General features: G+C 36.4%; 1 protein-coding gene across 11 annotated transcripts in view; it reads right to left on the bottom strand.

Moving 5' to 3' along the window:
* LOC137933585 (proline-rich protein 36-like) overlaps positions 1–19,767 on the bottom strand; it is a 62,283-nt gene that overhangs the window by 25,048 nt on the left and 17,468 nt on the right. For 8 of the 11 annotated variants that reach the window (XM_068777590.1, XM_068777596.1, XM_068777595.1 and 5 more), the window contains 3 exons: positions 14,912–15,031; positions 14,410–14,445; positions 13,490–13,516 (listed from right to left, as the gene is read on the bottom strand). In XM_068777590.1, coding sequence (XP_068633691.1) covers positions 13,490–13,516; positions 14,410–14,445; positions 14,912–15,031 — 183 coding nt within the window. The remainder of the gene's footprint in view (positions 1–13,489; positions 13,517–14,409; positions 14,446–14,911; positions 15,032–19,767) is intronic. The other 3 variants (XM_068777594.1, XM_068777597.1, XM_068777599.1) reach the window with 3 other exon arrangements.

Raw genomic sequence — 19,767 nt, 5'->3', positions numbered from 1 at the left:
CGTGAGCGCGTATTAAATTATTAATTATTGCCTTTCAAATAAATTATCACATAACGGCGCAGTAAGAATACGTAATAGGGGACTACAAATAACTGCGATTTTAAACTGGTTTCGAGAGTTCTCGGCTCTCTCATAATTTGATTTTATTGCTTTATTACAATGGTATAATAATTCGCAGATTTCGAATAAAAAATAGCTTCAAATAAAATGTGTATAAATGATCTGTTTTTAACTTTACACAAAATGAAGCAATAATATTCTAGTTATATAGAAGTATTATTAAAGATGTGCTAACAATAGAAAAATGTATGACAAGCACGCAAACAATCTAATCTTTCAAAATGTCCCAGAAGTTGAGAGTGAAGAAAGTATTTCGTACATAAAAGTAAATCTGAAACGTTTCCGCGCAACATGAGAACCGTAAAGCGCTGTAGAACAAAGGTATTAAAGCGAATTTTCAAGCTCGGAATACAGAGAGCTACGTAGCGGCAACAGCACCGCTAACTCATTTTGTTTGCTCTCTGTATAAAAAAGTAGTTTGTTCTATAGCGTTTGCTGAGGGTCGACTGGCCATCGGATTCGCCCCGCGTTATAACAACGGGAACACGAAAATTGGCGATTGTTCGTTTCGAATAAACGACTCGAACGACTTCTTTTGTTGTTTGAATATATAAATACATTTTCATTTTTCCTTATTTAAGACTACCTTTTGGGTATCTATAATTAAAAGGTTGGCACAGTTAGATCTCTGGTTCAAAAGTACATTTCGAAATTCATGCAATAACATTCAACAGTAATAACATGAATTGATCCATTACAAAGAAAAAAATCTAAAAGTTAATTGTTAAACAAATAACAGCCTTGAGAACATAAGCAGTAAGCATATGCAATTAAAGCGCAATGTTGATACTTTGTTAAACACATTATGGACTCGAGAGTTGTGCAAAATATGAGACGGAACTAAGAGTTCGCAAACTTATGCCTGTGCACATGCCATATTACGGCAGAGAGATTCGTTACTGCTTGTTTTAAAATAAATTTACATAGTAACGTGAGCCGAAAATAAAGAGGGAAAACTGAGCGCAAAGACGGAGCGCAATGAGGCGGCGCGTAGTCGCTTCGAGAGGTATAAAACGTCGAAGTGGTGTGCACTCGTCTCCACACAAACGAAGGAATCGATCCCAATGCTCATATTGACCGGTTTTAGATATACTTACAAATAAATTGCATGACGAGCATGTTAGTAATAATGTCGGGGACAGAATTTTAAATATTTGTATACATTTCAACGAGGTAATTTATGATTCAGCCTAGTAAAAGGCCGTTACCAGTAGTATTTTATTTATTTTATACCTAACAATTGTTTTGTTGTAAATTATATCTTTTATCTAAATTATATATTAATACATGTTAAAGTGCATTAATACCATTAGGGGAACTGGAAAGTAATCTTGTTTTCTTAAGTTAAATTCATACGACTACATTTTTACAAGTTTTTCTTTCTGATCAACAATATATTCACCTTCGTTATCAACAACCTTTTGCCATCTAGTATACAAATTTTCAATGCCGGGGTGTAAAGATCAATCTGCTTTTCTGTAAAATATGTCGACAGAAACGACGTTACTTTTCGGCCCTTTAATAAAATAACGTGTTGAAATCAAAATATATTTTGAGTACATGCGATAAGGGTGCCTAAAATAAAAAAGAAAATCATTCGTCTTCGTTAGGACTATTAATAAAATAAAAACGCTTCTCAAAATATCGTAAAAGAAAAAGAGTCATACTTATTTAATTTATATAATTGTCAACTGTTCTCTAACAACAAACAACTTTATGAATGTTCTTTTTTTTCCTTTATTTATTGTTTATGGTGTACAAAAAAGTGTAAATAAGTAAATAAATAAAACAACATTGAATTGTCATTAAATTGGTAACATTAGTAACAGTTGTGCAACGTTTTTTTCATAATTGAGTTCGCCTTGGAGGTCAAGGGTTAAATAAGCGTATGAAAAGTGTCTCATGTCGCCATAATTGACACACACGGCGGTGTAAGCGAGCCGGCCCGATTCAGTAGCGCGAGACCGCCGAGGTAATGAGATAAACACGAGACGCGTACAAAAACCGCTTTAATGAGCTGGCGAGAACGCACATAAGCGACGTTACACGAGAGAGCATGCGTCGGACCGGTTCTGCCCGTTCCAGTGTCCATTAAAACCTCATTTCAATCTCTTTATACCTTTTGAATACTAATTAAATTAGAGCAAGCGTATCGCTTGTGATATACTTTCTATTCGTATGTTCTCTTTCTACGAGTTACATTGCAGTGTCCAGAGACAAATATATTCTTAACAATTTTGTCACGGTACTTTCATCGTTAAATCCTAATTATTAATCGCGTACGCGATTTGTAAAATGCACGTTTATACATACTGAATTGAGATTAACCCAGGATGATATTTAAGAATATCTGAATACCTGTAATATTTTTTAACACCCCGCCAGAATGATTGAGCAAAAAGCTATTTTCTTTATACCGTTCTAACGGCACAATCATAACATTATCGGTTGACACAACACGACAACATCTCAGTGTAATGGCCAATCAAGTTGTAAAACTCAACACAAGCAAGAACTTAATGTGCTAATGGTCACGTAAGTATTGTACTTATGATGTTGATATTTATTTATGCCACCGCACCAACGGGTGTGTACACTCCTGGCAAATTATATGTTTATCAAAGCAACGGAGAGACGGTGGTGAGCGCGACTTGTCACGGTATCCAATTAAAGCTCTCCGTCTTCTAGTCTATGCAGATGACTTATTCAACTACGCGGTTATTAATAGACTATCACTTTGAAGAGTCATTTTAATTAGACAGTGTATAAACTAAATGGTGAGTTATGTTACTGAAGGTGGAAGATGATTTACATGTGTACGTATAATACATGGGATGATTGGTTATAGTTGTTAAAGCTTGATAAAATTGCCCATTTACTCTCAATTAATGTATAGTACACCCAGTCTAAAAATAAATGAATTCATAAATAATAAAAAAGGTAATGATAATACAGTAACAAAATGAATTTTTAAAATTCTGAGTACTTCATATTATTAATTATTGTTCACTATCTGTCCCTGCAGAATTTGTGCTAAGAAGTTATCAGCCTGTCGCATTCCGATATAGTAATCGCAGAGTAATTAGAAATAACTATAAAATATTTAAAGCTCTTCGCTGACAGCTGAGCTGTTCATTTACTACTTTAAAGCTTTTGCATCTATAACCAAGTACTCTGTATAATTATTAAATTCTTGTTTGTATTAATTTTGGTACCAGTGTGACGAATTAAATTTTGATTTTAAGTGAAACATGTCGGGGCAATACTTACTGTAATCTAAGTTATATTTGTATTTAAAGGTATACAATAAATTATTGTTTGTAAATGAATATTAATTTTACATAAATGCTAATGAGCAGTACTAAATACCTTTCCAAATTTAATTCAATGTATCAATGTTAAAATAAAATCTGTAAATGACTTTTCCGTATCATGAGATATTTTTATAACTTATTTGTTATGCAATAAAATAGGTAAAGATTTGTCATAAACAGGTTCAAAAAAAATTTCATTTCAAATCAAAAGTAATATGCTACGGCAGTACCAAACTAGAGAATATAATAGTTTTAACTCGTTGGCATTTAACAATCTTAAAGCGCCGAGCAAGCACTCGTCCCGCAGTGAAACGAGCAATTAATCCAGCAATCGCACGATTCAATGATTCCGTTTCTGATGTAATATGCCAAATACATTCATTCGATTATCAGAGACGGAACCGAATGAATGTATATTTAGACATGATTATGTAATATTTAGTTCGATAAAAAAGGATTTAAGAATCAATTTCACTTGGATTATCTATTTACCTATCTCGAGTGGTGACTACGAGCCGGTAGAAGAAGTGTGGTTAAGCCTCCCACAGTTTGGTCCGACGACATAGTTAAAGTCACCGTGGTGATCATTCAAGAAGCCAATGCATTGCAATGGGCGTCTATAGGCTGATATGATGATGGTGAATCACCTGTTTGGCTTTAGTTGATATTTTTTTTGATGAGGGAACTAATAATGTACCTTTACCGTTGAAATATTGTACACATTTCCTTTTTTTAATTTAAATTAAAAAACTAAATTTTTATTTAAAAAAAAATAGTTTAAACTTATCATTGTAAGTGTAACTATTGTTCTGATTTTAAAAACAAACTTAATATATTTAAAAATTAAGTTCTAAGTCTTATACACCTGGTAACCCTACCTGCCAAGAGCTTCCATCTCCCTCCGGATCGCCTAACTTAGATTACTTTATAATAATTCTCTGAAATTTCACTCCAGACGGAATTCACAAATTGGCTTTTGTCACGGAGTTGCTAAATTATTAATGGATTAGAACGGTTAGAGTTATGAGGCGATAGACACGGGCACTTTATCAAAACGTCGTCGCATGCTTATTTTCGATTCCCCGTCGCTAACGATCGTGAACAATTTACGACACAAATAAAGACATGAATAAATTTGAACAACTCCTTATATTCGGCGGCCGAGTGGAACTTGCTTTTTGATCTCAATTTTTGATTTGTGATTGTTTTATGAAGTAATAATTTTGCAAATAGCATAAAGAATCTGCTATCCTCGAGTAAAGACGAAGTTAGCTAATGGTATGGTATTTATTCTAATATCGGAAACTTTTCCATTTACCAGCGCTACTTTGTACGTAAACTTTGTAAGTGAATCTAATCTTTACACAAGAAAACGTGATACTTAAGACATTCGAAATAAAAAAAGAAAAGAAAAACTATTAGGATAAGCCAAACTAATCAGTTCCAGAGAGCAGCTTTTCGCGTAAGTAATTATTACACATACTAGAAACAGTCCAAAAGTTAATTGTGTTACTGAAATAAAAAAAAAGAGTAGAATTTCTTTTTTGCCTCTAGGACATACAGCCTCGACATCACGATGAAATAATACTCATTCTGAATTGTAGATAATATTAACCTGTAAAAAAGATATCCGTAAAGAACTATGAGTTCCAGTTTTAAATTTATAATTTGAACATAACATGGTTAATCAAAAGTAGCATTGGGTTAAAAATGACACAAACTAGTTACCGTAGCTTATAAAATATTTTAGTTCAAAAGGAGAACACATAAATGAACGAATGACTGCAAATATCGCAGGTATAGTTTGTGGCAACGTCAGGAGGCAGATCGCAGTAGCATCACTAAGCTCTCAGATTGCTTCAGCGGTTAAAGGCGCTTCGCACTCAAAGCACGTTGACGCGCGGTTATCAGAGCGAGAGCTCACGCCCCAGCCGGGCGCAGTGACAAACGGAATCGCAGAGTGCACCCCGAGTGAACCGCTGATCCGTCGAGAGATATCTCGACCTCGGCGTCGAGTGCCACCACTCACCCGCCTACGGATAATTACGGCTCTTTGACGAAGCATCTTTGTCCTCTATATGTTTCCGAAGTGAGAACTATGTTTTTTTCCGGGCTCATAGCGATGACGTTAAAAGTTGGAATACTTGAATTTGAAGCGTTAAAGTTTTACAATAGCCATTAAGTCTTGCCAAAAAAGAGGTAAAAGTTGATAACCATGAAAATAACAATCCAAGCATCCATAATCAAACTTGCAAAATAAACTGTTAATATTTCAAAACCAATGTCAAGAAGCTAAAGAAAATTGTTATTTTGCATATGTTATTTGCACATAATCTGCCATAAGCGTAAGTTGTGAAACATTTAGCCTAGAAAGCAAATGAAATGGTTTTATAATAAAACCTATTTATTTTCTGTAATCATGAAAAGTGTAAATACTTCATAATATTTTTTAAAAACTAATAATTAATTGACTAATGTAAAATGCAAAAGATGCGAAAAACAATTTTAACTTTGCACCGTTGCAAGTTGGTTTCAAGTGGAGCGTGTTTGTACGAGAGAATAATACGAATCTCCAAAGTTTGCAAGCAGGAAAGCTTGTGGGCGATAAACGGGTGGTGAAGTGCAGGGTGGGGGCGACTTGTTATTACACCCTCTCACCTACGCAAGGAGTTTCGACTCAGAGCCGTACTGTCGCACAAGATTAAGACGCTCCTCGCTTTACTGTTAACGCTCTGGCTTCCGTTCTACTCGCTCTCAATGACTTCGAGTGTTGTGCTCCTCCCTTTCTGTTCACTGGCTTTAACATAATACGATCACTTGTGTACTTTCTTTTTAAAAATATCAAAAGGGTTCCATTTTCTGTCTGCTTACGTTTCTTAATTTTATTTTAAACGTCTGAAACCACGACATCAACCGTATGTTTGCATTAATAAAAAGGTACCGTACATAAAAAAGGATTGTGTACGCAGTTGTAAAGACCAACCACCCTAAAACGTTTATTTCAAAATGTTAAATTTCAGTTTGGTTGTAAACAAAACGGTTGAAGAAAAGTCAGATAACACAGAAGTGAAATAAGTTTAACCGAACCATAGAAGGCATTATCATTGGCTGGGAGCGAAGAACAAAGAAAATGGTGGAGAGCGAACGTACGAGAGTACTTTATAGGCGCGTAAATATGTTTTATATCCTTCTACTATCTGTTATACACTGGCGCGCCGCCCCATTCTCCGCGGCGGCCCACCCCGCCCGAGGGTTGCCTCGCTCTCGGAAATGCCGAGCTTTAATAAAACATATATTTTTCCGAGCGAGGAAAATACTGGGGAAACTCGCAATTTGTTCTTTCACTTTATGCTCGTTTACAAGACAAAAGTGGAACATTCCAGAAACATTATGTTAATCACGTAGTTATGTACGATGTTTATTGTTATTTATAAAATACACTTTACGAGTATTTTATATGGATTTACGATGTCTAACGATGTGTTAAGAGGTGAGCGGTGTTGTAAAGTGTGTAAATAGCGTGGGAGACCTTGTCGTTGCGGTGCAACATTCTAGACGGCTTAATGGTTCTTAGAGACCCTTATTTTAGCATGCCTCAGCAGTGGCGGTCAGTTTGAGGTTTATATATTACAACACCCGTCAATATAACTCAAAAACAACCTTTTGAATAGAACGCCAATTTGCACAAACCCTTTAAAAACATTAACCAATGTGATTACATTCAGTTATTGTCGTAACTACTTTGTTTTAGATCCCTGTCAATAAAAATTTATGTAATGTTACAAAAATATTTAAGCTGAAAAAAGAACTTAGTGCATAACAATTCGTCAAAGCCCAAGCTGAAAGTTGATAGAACAGAAGTACCAATTAAGATAATGTTGGAAACAAATTTATATTCCGATTCCGTTGGAGAGATTAAATTATTTTCTCGCCTGTGCGAGCGTTACAAAGCGTCGTAACCGACTGTTGAATAGCGGGAACGAAGGAGCGTTACGTGTTTGAGAGAAACCGCATTCTCGCCGCCAGACTCCGCGCCATAAAATATTACACTAAATGAAAGAAGCTCTTTCAATTAACCGAGGCAGGTTTGCGAAAAGTAAATTCTGCTAAGAGGCGCCCGCTACAGCGGCAAATATTTCTTTTGGTGATATTTCACAACCGTTGCTTAAAATTTGTAACAAGAAAATCTTGAATTGATATTTCTGAAATATATTTATTTAGGTACAAGTCGAAATGCTTTTGGTAGTGGGAGTAAACTCTAGTTCTCTAACTCTAGTAAAGACATATTTACCGCCAAATAGTAGTTGGAAAACTATATTTAATTATTTACGTATACAGAAAACCATCGAATTACTGGCCTTAATAAATAGTATCATCTCGCAGATCAAAATGACAAGTGTAAAATTTAGTTATATCTACAAACCATAGAACAAACAACTATTAATAAACTTTCATAAAATCAAAATTTTATAAGGATTAAAAAAATATAAAATATGATCATAAGGATCGTCAAACACTACTCCCGTTATACTGTTAACAACAGAGTTCTGGCTAACCCTTGCTCTATTGCTTATAGAAATTAATAGATGTTTCAAGTTAAAAATTCTATATTGTCGAAAGTGTTGATGCGAACGGTGTGAGTTTGCCACGAAGAAATAAATTTCACTCATTTCGTTTGTCACTAAATTACATTTTAATCATTTATACAATGAACTAATTGAAATTTTGATCAACTGAAGTAGCTACACCGAATTATAGATATCGTATTAAGAATGAGGAGATCCATAGACAAACGAAAGTAACTGATTTGACCAAGCAGATTGGCAAATTGAATTGGGCAGGCCAGACTGCGTAGTAAAACTGGCCGGATCAAAGATTGGCAAGAGCGGCGTATGACGTCCACGGGCAAGGTGGACAGGTGACCTTGATAAACTCGTTGGAATATGAAGAAGAGGCAGATTTCATTTCCAGTTCATTAGGAGCACTATAAGAGAACCCAATCAGCCGTCTACGGCGTACGGTTGAAATGATATAACTAAAAATTCAGTTATTCGTATCATACGCATCAGCTACTTACACAATATAATATATTGCTAAAAAGTAAATCACTATCACAACCAAGGCCTCTAGGGTGTCGAATTAGAAGCAACAATGTAGTTATTAAGTAGCAGCTTCATTTACATATTAAAACAGTGATAAATTTGGAACTAGTCGTGTATTTCTGGTGTAATAAAATTAGACACAACGCGTGTAAAATTTTATAACGTCTATGTGATTAAAATTTCACGAGTAAATCTTTAAAAAAATAAGCAAAAAGAGTCTTAATGTTAAAATTATTCGTATCATTTATAATCCTTAAATTATATTACTTTTTGTATATTATTCTTTCTGCAAAAAGACGCTTGCATAATTAAAAAAGAATAATGTTATTTTAAATGCATAGTACTTGTCTTTATCCATCATACAAATCAGTTGGCAACATCGACGTGGTCCCCGGGAATAATTTAATTAATAAATATAACGCGGTGCCGTGGCTGAAACTGATTTCCTCCTCAAATATCCATTTACCGTCGAAACTGCGGCACTTAACTCAGAGTGTGTTTAACAAGTGCTCGCGACGAACAGCGCGTGCTTCTAATGCGATTTAATACTATTAATTATAAATTTAATCAATAACTATATAATGCTAGAAATAACTAGGGTAACAATAGATATTTTATTCATTCAATTTTTGAAACCAATTCTAAAAAAAAAACTTGACGTTTAGTCTTTATCGCGGTATATAATCAATATATGAAAAAGAGGTCTTGTTGTTATTTTTTTTTGTTTTATAAGTAATATAATTTTTTTCTCGTTACTCAAATCACTTACCGTTACTTTCGAATAAAAAATAGGTAAAAATACATAATCATCGTATTGTATAAATATAGCCAGAAAAAATATGACCTCATAAAATATTCAGTGTGATGGAAAAATAATGCGTTTAAATTTTAAAACTACCGATGACTTTGCAATTTACAAATTATAATAAAAATCAAATTTTAATCTAGACCAGACATTCGCATACTTTTTTCCCATAAACTTCTCTCAAAATTTAGCTTATACCGGTTACATTTTTGTGCAAGTTTTTACAAGTAGCAGTCGGTAAGCTTCTAAAAATTTTATCTTATTAGTTGAAGTCAAATTTTAGTTCCCCACAATTGAAAGCAGATATATATACATATATATATATATAAAAATAAATATATAAATATGTGTGTATATATATATATATATTCTTGTGAACCTCATTTTTTTCACTCCTACGCAAACCCCAGTCGAGTCTCCCGTGGGTCTCGGTAGTTCAGAATTTCCGTAAGATTCGGCAGCCATTGTACCTTTATTTAAAAAAGCCATTAAAGATACATATCCTCAAGTATTTACATAAATTTTTTTACACAGCGTTTTTATAAAATATCGCCTGAACTCCCGGTCTTATTGACGGGCACGTAATGTACACGCAAGTGACAAGTCGAAAGCACACATCAAATGGCGTGCTTCAGAGGCGAGGCTGGCCGTTAGAAGCAAAAGACTTAATGTAATGTTTAATTACGGGCACTTGACGACTGCGCCAATCTTGCAATTACGAAGCGGTGCGGCGGCGCGTAATCAGCGCCCTTTGCAACGTCGACACGCGCCGGAGAGCGCTCGACGTTTACAACTCGAGCTTTTCACTCGTATTTCACAACCTGTTGACGAGTTAGTTAAGCCCCTACAACGTGTACGGTCCGTACAAAGAGAAACTCGCTAACCCCTTCAACTGCAGCCTGGCGAGACTGACCCGCTTACAAATAAAACGCAAGAATTAATCCACTCTTTTGCTATTCGTTTTCTTGCTAACGTTTAAACGAAAGTTTAACAACAATCTCTTCAGATCACCGTTAATTACGTGGATTGGGAATTTCGATTTGTTGTTTTTAATGTTTAATAATTCCGAGTTTCGTTTGAAACGAGATTTACTAGAAAACTTTTTTAGTTCGGTACTTTTCCTATCTATAACAAGTTACAAATTTTATCATGATTTATAGCACTTTTACTTAATCTGTCAGTTTAAAAACCATTTAAAGAGGTTTTTTGTCCTTGCCTTTTAATAAGTTTAGTTTTGTGAATTTATTACATTAATGATCTGTATGGATAATAAGTTCAAACTCATTGCCCGCAAATATTTGCAAAGCTAGTATGGTATTTTACTTAACACATAGAATGGTTTAACATGTAGTAAATTATTGTTATAACGTGCTTAAAATTTGACGATTTCAAAGTACATATTTTTAAATCGTTCAGCTTCGTGACTAACCAGTCTATTTATGGCAAAACATCCATTTCTCAGGCCGCTCGGACTATGAGGTTTTTGAGGTAAGGCTAAGGACCAGCTAGCGCAGCATAGGACGTCTGTGTACAATGTGGACGTATGACCTTGTTAAGACCATCAGGAAACGTTAAATGCACGCCGCTTCCAACTGGTCTTATTGATAATACATGGGGGTGGCATATGTCTACCAATGGACTGCAATATTGATGATGTAATAATAAAGTTGAAACAATTTTGCGTGATAGCAAGTATTGATTCATCTTTTAAACTTTTTATTAATACGAAGTGTTGGGACTGGTTATGCCTTATACCCAACAGTGTGAAAACTCTTAAAACGTATGCATATCAATACTACAGGGCTAGGGCTCATCATTGCCAAGTCTAAGACGCTAAGCTTCATTCACACCAAGGTGATGGTGCTAACCAACAAGCTAAAGTTCGACTACCCATTACTGAGCATGGGAGGTGAGCCGCTTGGCCGGACTGGGGAGGTCCGGATACTAGGCCTCACAGTTGACGATAGGCTCACGTTCAACAGTCACGTGAAGAACGTGAGCAAGAAGGCACAGGGCCTCTATCGTCAGCTGTGCAGGGCTGCGAAGGTATCTTGGGGTCTGAACTCGGAGGTGATCAGAACGATGTATCTGGCGGTGCTGGAGCCGACGATTTTGTATGCAGCGAGTGCATGGGCGCCGGCGGCTAGGAAGCTGCTGGTCCGCAGGCAGTTGGGCGCGGTCCAGCGGGGCTTCGCGCAGAAGATCGCGAGGACCCACAGGACCGCGTCCCTGCACTCGGCCCTTATACTTGCCGGGTTGCTTCCCCTGGACCTTCGGGTCCAAGAAGCAGCCCGCTTATTTGAAATAAGAAAGGGTCATTCCCGGCAGGTGGTAAAGGACCGAGACCTGGAGGTACCGGTCAGCTACCTGAGACTACCGCACCCGTCTGGTCAAGTTGGTGTGGAGTTCTCCTGTCTGGGGGAAAGTGCGGAGGAAGTCCGACTTGCCACCGCGGCTGCCGATCTGGTAATTTATACCGACGGCAGCCGCATAGAGGATAAGGTGGGTGCGGCGTTCTGCGTCAAGCGGGGCGCCGTAGAGTCATACACAAAGAAACTCAAGTTGGGCAACTTCTGCACCGTATACCAGGCAGAGCTGCTGGCTCTAGCTGAGGCAACAGGGTACGCGGCCGGCGAGTCGGCGCAAGTCTGCGCCGTACTGAGCGACTCGCGGTCCGCTCTCGAAACTGTCGCAAGATCGGACACCCTCCATCCCTTAGCGTTAAGAGTGAAGGAGAATGTAATGAAAGCGAGAGAGAAAGGGAAGGATGTAAGGTTGTTCTGGGTGAAAGCGCACGCGGGGATGGAGGGGAACGAGAGGGCGGACCAGCTGGCCAAGGAAGCGGCCCTGAAGAGTAAAAGACGACCAGAGTACGAGAGATGCCCTGTTTCATTCGTCAAGCGGCAACTGAGACTGGAGTCGCTCGACGAATGGAACAGGAGGTATGTGGAAGGAACGACGGCTTCGGTAACGAGGATGTTTTTCCCGGACGCCGTCTCAGCCTACCGCGTGCTCCGCAGCATCGAGGTGGACGCGGTCTCGGCCCAGCTCTTCACGGGGCACGGGGGGTTCTCTGAGTACCTTCATAGGTTCAAGCTCAAGGAGGACCCCTCGTGCTTCTGTGAACCGGGCGTGGGCCAGACCGTGATCCACCTTGTGGCCCGGTGTCCCGCATTCGGGGGACTCCGGCTCGACTTCGAGTGCCGGTCTGGTGTTCAGGTCAAAGAAGACACGATACCCTCCCTGATAGGCGATAAAGCTACTAGGCAGGATTTTGTATATTATTGTAAAACAATAGTTAAAAAGATTATAGAAATAAATAAAACCTAGGTATAAGATAAAAGACTGTTATAAAATAAATAATAAATGTGCAAATATGTGATACCTAGAAAATAAGATATACAAAATAAAAAAAGGGATGAAAGAAGAGTAGTATAGAAGGGCACAAAAGAAAGAAATATAGCATGAAAGACAGACTAAAAGAATATGTGATGAAAGACTGATGAGTATGAAAATAAAAAAAAAAAAAAATATATGTGAAAAAATTACTGTAACAAAAGACCCTGTCCCACAAAAAGATAGGGGTACGAGAGACCCCCAATAGCGGGGGTCATAAAAAAAAAAAAAAAAAAAAAAAAGCTTCATTGACATGGTAATATTATAAACTGTAAAAGCCTTTACACCGGAGTACATTTTTTGCTCATGTGCGCCTAAAGTGATAAAAATCAGCCTTGGTAGTATTTAAGTAGTCGACCTATAAATTAAATTGCTACCGAATACCACTCATTAATTTGAGTCTGACATGTTTACGATGCACCTAATACTCAGGACTGGTGTGACTTTTGAAGTTATTGTAGGAAAGCAATGGCTATTACATAGTGACACTAAGGCAGAAGATAATGAATATGTAAACGAGTGCAGAGGTTTCTTTATGGAATAGATTAATCCCAACCGAAGCGGGGCGGGTAATAACCCGGGGAGCGAACAACTTCACCACTTTCATTACACGGACATTTATTCCCTACGCTTGGTTTCAACTTTTCGCTCGCAAGGAGTTGAGTACCGCTTTAATTAATTTACGCGTTTCGCAAATATCGCTGTGAGTTTCCTTTGAAATGCCGCCTATAAAATAATATTATTGTACTTGCCTTGTCGTCGTCGCCTTCACTATCACACTGCAAAAGAGAAACATTTAAGCATTAATAAAACAGAATTTTCCAAAGCTAGGAAGCTCTTGCATGCATAACAAATTATATTCAGGCGATATATTAAATTCTTTATGCTATTTGTTAATCACCAATTTACATTAATAAATTATAGATTACGCGACAAGATTTTAAGCTTAAAATAGACTTAAATGGTTGATACGTAAAATTACAAGCCAATATTCGTATTGTAAGACGAACGACGTGCCGAGGATAAATAATCCATATAATATTTAGAAAGGAACTTCGCGCCGAGGGAAACAAGGGATCAGGTTGAGATATTACAATTTCAAATAAATACAGTACATGAAGTATTCAGGGCGGGCGCGCGTAATGTTATGTAGTACGAAGCGGCACCGCCTCGACAAATCTCGTGATTTACCTGCGATACGCGCCGAATATCGAGCAGGGACTATGTGTTGCGTGATCGGAGTAAATTTGCACACAGTAATCGAAAATTATGGCTTTTACCTTTAAACAACTCCTAATAACGTTCGTGGGCCGCTTAGCGACTGGGAATGGCAATTCAATGATACATCTATTGGCTTTATTGAAGCGTGGAACATCGGATCCGTGCGTCGACTAACAGGGCTGAACACGTACGCGACCTCGGACGACGGCGATGTCGGATTATAGAGTACATTCACGTAAATGTGATAGCACTTAATATTACAACATTTGAAAAGAAAGCAAGGTTTTAGAATTAGTAAAAAGAAAAGCCCCGCCAATGTTAATGCATGCATGCCGCGTAGACGTAATAAAACTTGATTGATGAACATAATAAAATAAGCAAAGCCGATGAACGTGCGACACATGCTCGAAGAGTTTGTGTACTAGAGGAAGACAACAATGAGGATACTCACGATATAGCCTTTTCCGGAACTACAGCGGCTACTGGCCTGTAGACAGGAGAGAGAAGGCGAACATATGAGTGGGCTGGACTGTTTGAGGTAGTAGGTAATGATCCCCGTCTCTCCCTTGTGTTTATAAAATTAATGTTACAACAGTTAAGGCAAACTTACACAAAAAATTATATTGCTCGAAACAAATCAGGGAGAAACGGGTAAAGGATAGCAACTAATTAAAAACAGAAACGAACAATATTTTTAGATGGCTAACATTTAGAGATAATTGCATTGAATTAAAGGAGGTTGTCGTCGTTTACATGCATACAACTTGGTATAATAGACAAAAATTGATATAAAGCAATTGAAATGGACTGTTTCGTGAACATTGTTTGATAATTTTTGAGAACATTATTTCGTTGTGTAGTAGTCAAGGACTATTACGAATCCCGATTTTTTAAAGCTCACAAAATCATAAAGCAATCGGTAGAACAAGTTTAGTGACGAGGTGTATACGTACGTCACTAAGACGGTCGCGCGAGGAGTCGGGGTCACGGGGCGCCACAGAACTGCCCGTGAGCCGTTCTGATGCCCTTCCACTGTCATCCGAGGTACCAGCGTCTTGAAGCAGCGTAATGCCCTGTATAATAAGCATCAACATAAAAACTGGTTTTGTACGTCTTACGGCAGGGAAGGGCAGGCCTCCTGTTTCGAATGAACGTGTAAGGGACTCCAGGGATAGAAGAGCTAAGTCGCTCTTTTAAAGTTTTATTTTACTTTAACGTTAAATTGAAAATTAAAGCTTATTGAAGCTTAAAAAATATATTTATTAAAATGAAAATATATATGTATTTTATAGTGACACATCACACCATTATCTTTTTATCTAATAACTGGTAATATATTTTCCAAAATAAAAGCTCTGTTCTCTAATTGAATCATTAATTCAAACGATAAGGAAAATAATAGTATACATTACAGTACAATAAATAGTACACGTGTTTTTGCCGCACGTTCAATTGGCACTCGCATCACGTAAACAATACTAAGCGGATCTAAATGGATAAACTTATTTCGCTGTATTACACCGCTCTAGACAGATGAAAAATATTTATCTTTATGCAGAATATGAATTTGGTAAATACACAAAGTAACGAAATTTAAAAAAAAAAAAAAATTAAAATTTATGTTTGAATCATTGATTGATTAAAATGCACACACAGACGAAATTCTTACAATTTTTTAACTTTTGTTATTTCACTAGAGGCTAATTAGAATAAGGTTTACATGCAACAGATTGTGTATCTCATCTATATTTCCCTGTCAAACTTCATCAAGCCGATTAATCAATTCTCCGAGGTGGGTTTGCAGATGAATATAGCGAAAACTAAAAGTATGACAAATGGCAACCAAATTACAATCATCGTTAAACGCAAAAAAATAAAATGTGTTAAACAATACTGTGTACTTCGGAAAACAAATAAAATTCACAGAAAAATAAAGACGAGGAGGTGGGAAGAGGTATTAACGTAGTCTAGAGGAAGTTCTCGACAATGAACACAATCCCGAGAGGAACATATAGCATTAACCTCAAAAATATTGCAGATGATACGTATTTGCTATCTAGTCTATTCTTTGTAGGCAAACAACGCAGAATAAAGACTTCGCAAAGATCGATGGAAAAGAGCATGCTCGGATTAGCACAAAAATCATCAATACATTAAACCTAAATCTAAGCAACAAAACTTACATAAAGCGAGCAGGAGACTTGCGAGGGTAAAATTCAATTATTTGAAGGTATAAAGAAAGCTTTTTTCCAAAATGAGCGGTAACTAGCGTATAAGAAAGCTTGGTTGCAGGGCTATCTGCCCGTAATGTTCTTGGTCGGGGCCCAACAATAAAAAGAGTTTTCCATTTATCACATTTCGCGTCTATTTTACGGCAGGGTTCGAAAAGCGCGCTCGAGGCCGGGGGAGACTACGAACCCCGGCGAGTGCTCGGCGGGACAGATAAAGGAAAATAAAACAACTAGTAACTTTTTATAAACGGATAACTCTCCAATGCTCGCTCAATGAATTTTCACAATTTTATTACGGATTTATCAAATCAGCTTTGACTCGCATGTCATTCTTCCCAAGCTGAATAACATTTTAGCTGAAAATCTTTAATGTTATTTCGTAAGCAATTGACATATATTGTATTTTCTATCTAGCATCTATTCAATTGGAATAGCTGTATGATTAATTAGTCAATTTTGAAAAAGACCTTTTTCATACATAAAGCAGAGCGAACTACATAAATCAGACCACAGAGGTGTCAAAGCATAACTTTGTTAACAGCGCCTTAAGTAACCGTCGAGAGATAATAACATTGAACGCGTCCTTATTTCCACATACAGACAACAATAAGCTATACGCGCACGATTACGTCCCCGTTTCTAATAAAAGGGATCGCTTCCCGACCCTTTACGCAGATAAACGAGTGAAGTTGAAACGCGTCGTATCAATTTATACTGTGTCACAGACGTACAAGATCCCTTAATCCGGGACGTGTGTAGCTCGGGGACGCCGGATGTTACCACATAATTGCTATCGCTCATTACAAATGCGTTTTAATTACATCGGACATTCGTCCGACGCACCCGTCTCGAATAAAATGGTTGATAATGCAGCTTTCGAGACGCCGTAAACATTTAATGTCGTGTTATGACAATAAGTTAGAGCAGTGAAAAACGTAAGCGATTCGCTCATATGTGCGTACCAGGTGCAAGTTTTTTTTTTAAATAAAATTGTATATTTTATTTATTAAAACCCATTAGTCTTACCTCAACATTTCAATAAAAATACAATTTTGAACTGTAAGTAATATTGAATAAATTTCGTCATTAGGCCGATCTACGTTTGATATTATTTCATTAAATATTTATGTTAAAGAATATTACATTATTAACCTATTCTTTTAACATAATTAAGAACAATATAAATCAAGACTTGAAATTGTAATATGTAAATGTTCATTTATCCACTATCGAAAAATTATTCGTTGTGTATTATTAACAAAGGGTGTAACTGTTCAAAACAAATTGTCTCCCCCGTTGATAGTCTCAACAGTCTACCTTTCCGGACTTTCACTCACACTTTGATCTACCTGTGATACTGAATGAGGTGTGGGTGGGTTAGTTAGTTATTCAAAAAAAAAATTCTTCCAAAGTTCAAGGCCCAAATATACACAACAAAAATCCAAAATTTAGTACGCTTTTTATATCAAAATTTTAGAATGATTAGTTTAATATTGCTGAAAAGATATGTTATTTTTTAACTCAAAAACTTAAAAAAGCGTTGTAGCGTCAATTATTGTATCATAAGCGTTTAGAATTTGTAATTTTAAAATTACTGTGACTGAAAAATTACTACTAGTTTGCAGTTATTAAATATATAATTAAGAACTTCTGTTTATATATTGAAAAACGTTTTGTTTTAATAAATACTTTATTATTTGACATAATAATACTTTTGTACTTTATCTTGTATATCACTCAAGACATTAACTCGATGATAATGAACGTTTAGTTGGTAACGGACAACCATTAAATCAGATTCCTCATGACGTATAGTTATGTCGAGCCGGGAGGGCCGAGAGGGGACGGGAGGCGGCCGACCGACGACACAACCGCTAATTGAAACAACGACCGCGCCAGAACATTACTTATTCATGAGAACTCCATATGGCGGCGAAACGTGACCAATGCGATAAATCATTCAATTATTAAGAATAGGTACCATTGTATGTATTCACCTAAAATTCGAACCTACATAATTCGTCTCGCCTGTACTTATTTTTGATATTGTGATTTTTAATGTATTTATTAATATAAAAAAACACACCAGAAGCAGATGCTTTAAAGTGGTACAATAAAGCAGTGTACAATAAAGCTTATAACTATTAAAGATTCTGGTCCATCTATTCATTTAAAGTGTGTAAATTATTCACAATGTTTATGTTATACAAAAGCAAATAAGTAAGATAAATAGCTTGAAATCTAATAATTACACGTAAATACTACCTGTGATCAAAAATTAAGACGAAACTGTCATTGGGAAGACAGGTAATTTTAATTTCCTAGGTTGGTAGGACTGACTATAACATTTGTCAAGCGTCTGCTCGTCCAAAAGTTGAAATATCATCTAGCTCAGCCCAAACCATTTTTAAGAATGTTCTGTGTCTTAAACACGTAAGTCTCGATTAGTGGTAAAATCGCTCAATTTTTCCAAAAAAAAAAGCACAACTGAAAGCGTCAAAAACTCGACTTATATCGTTCCGGAACCACCGTATTCGCCTGATTTGGAATCGTGCGATTTTTAGCTTTTCAGCAAACTTAAAAGGCCACTGAGAGGATGCCGTCTTGACACGATTGAGGAGATAAAAACCGAATCGAAGAAGGTCTTGAAGTTTATGCCTGAAAAAGTCTATTCCATCTGTTTTGAGGGTTGGAAAAAGCGTTAGCAAAAGTACTTTTAATCATCCGGGGATTACTTTGAAGAAGTCTAAATTGATTTGCAAGAATAAATAAAGTATTTATATTTTATAAACAAATTCAATTTACTTTTTTGATCGCAGTATTATGTACACCACATAAATAAGAAAATTAAAATTATTGTTCAACTATATCATACATATAGGACTGTGTTTTTCACTGTCCTTTGGCGGCTATTTTTAAAAGCTATTTAGTATTTGTCAATAGGGATATTCACCCGAGTAAGAGGAAAACCTGCTACCTAATACAGAACATATTTTATTCAAAGATCACATAAAGCCGTTACGAATAAAAAGTGAAAATGATCTCCGAAATGTCACGTTACAAAATCAAAATAAATTGTAGTTGTTATACGTTAGCTGTATTAGATTTAAAAATATTGCCATCAAAGAACATCTTCAGCGTGTCATCGATCTTGTCACAACTAATAATCTGAGCGGTGTAACATGACAGTAATAAATAATGTTATTGAATGCCGCAGCTAACATTTGCAATAAAAATAACTAACATTACTAAGTTGCGATATTTCATTCAGTATAAACCACTTTTGATATAATCTTTCAAGAATTACGGACTTTCAAAGGAAAGATTTATAAGTTACGAAGGGTATTTTTGATTGGGTATTCTTTTAATATAAATAAAGAAATTCTGTGTTCAACACGAATTGACTATTTTTAATGCAATAAAGTGAAATGATAAGAAGGGACGTTTCACTATCTGACTGTACTTCACAAATAAATAAACAAACATCAGAAACATCTTGATCATAAAGTGGGAGCTGAGGCTTTTAAATACAAAATCAGTAACGCGTTTGTGATCGCTTTTTGGAGACATAAGAAGAT

Source organism: Battus philenor, unplaced genomic scaffold (genome assembly GCF_028537555.1).
Source record: "Battus philenor isolate CCGP_79_NKW_IND1 unplaced genomic scaffold, ilBatPhil1.0.hap1 SCAF_13, whole genome shotgun sequence".
In the NCBI taxonomy this organism is placed as follows: Eukaryota; Metazoa; Arthropoda; class Insecta; order Lepidoptera; family Papilionidae; genus Battus; species Battus philenor.
Note: the sequence above shows the minus strand (reverse complement) of the source record. Positions and strands in the feature narration are given on the sequence as shown.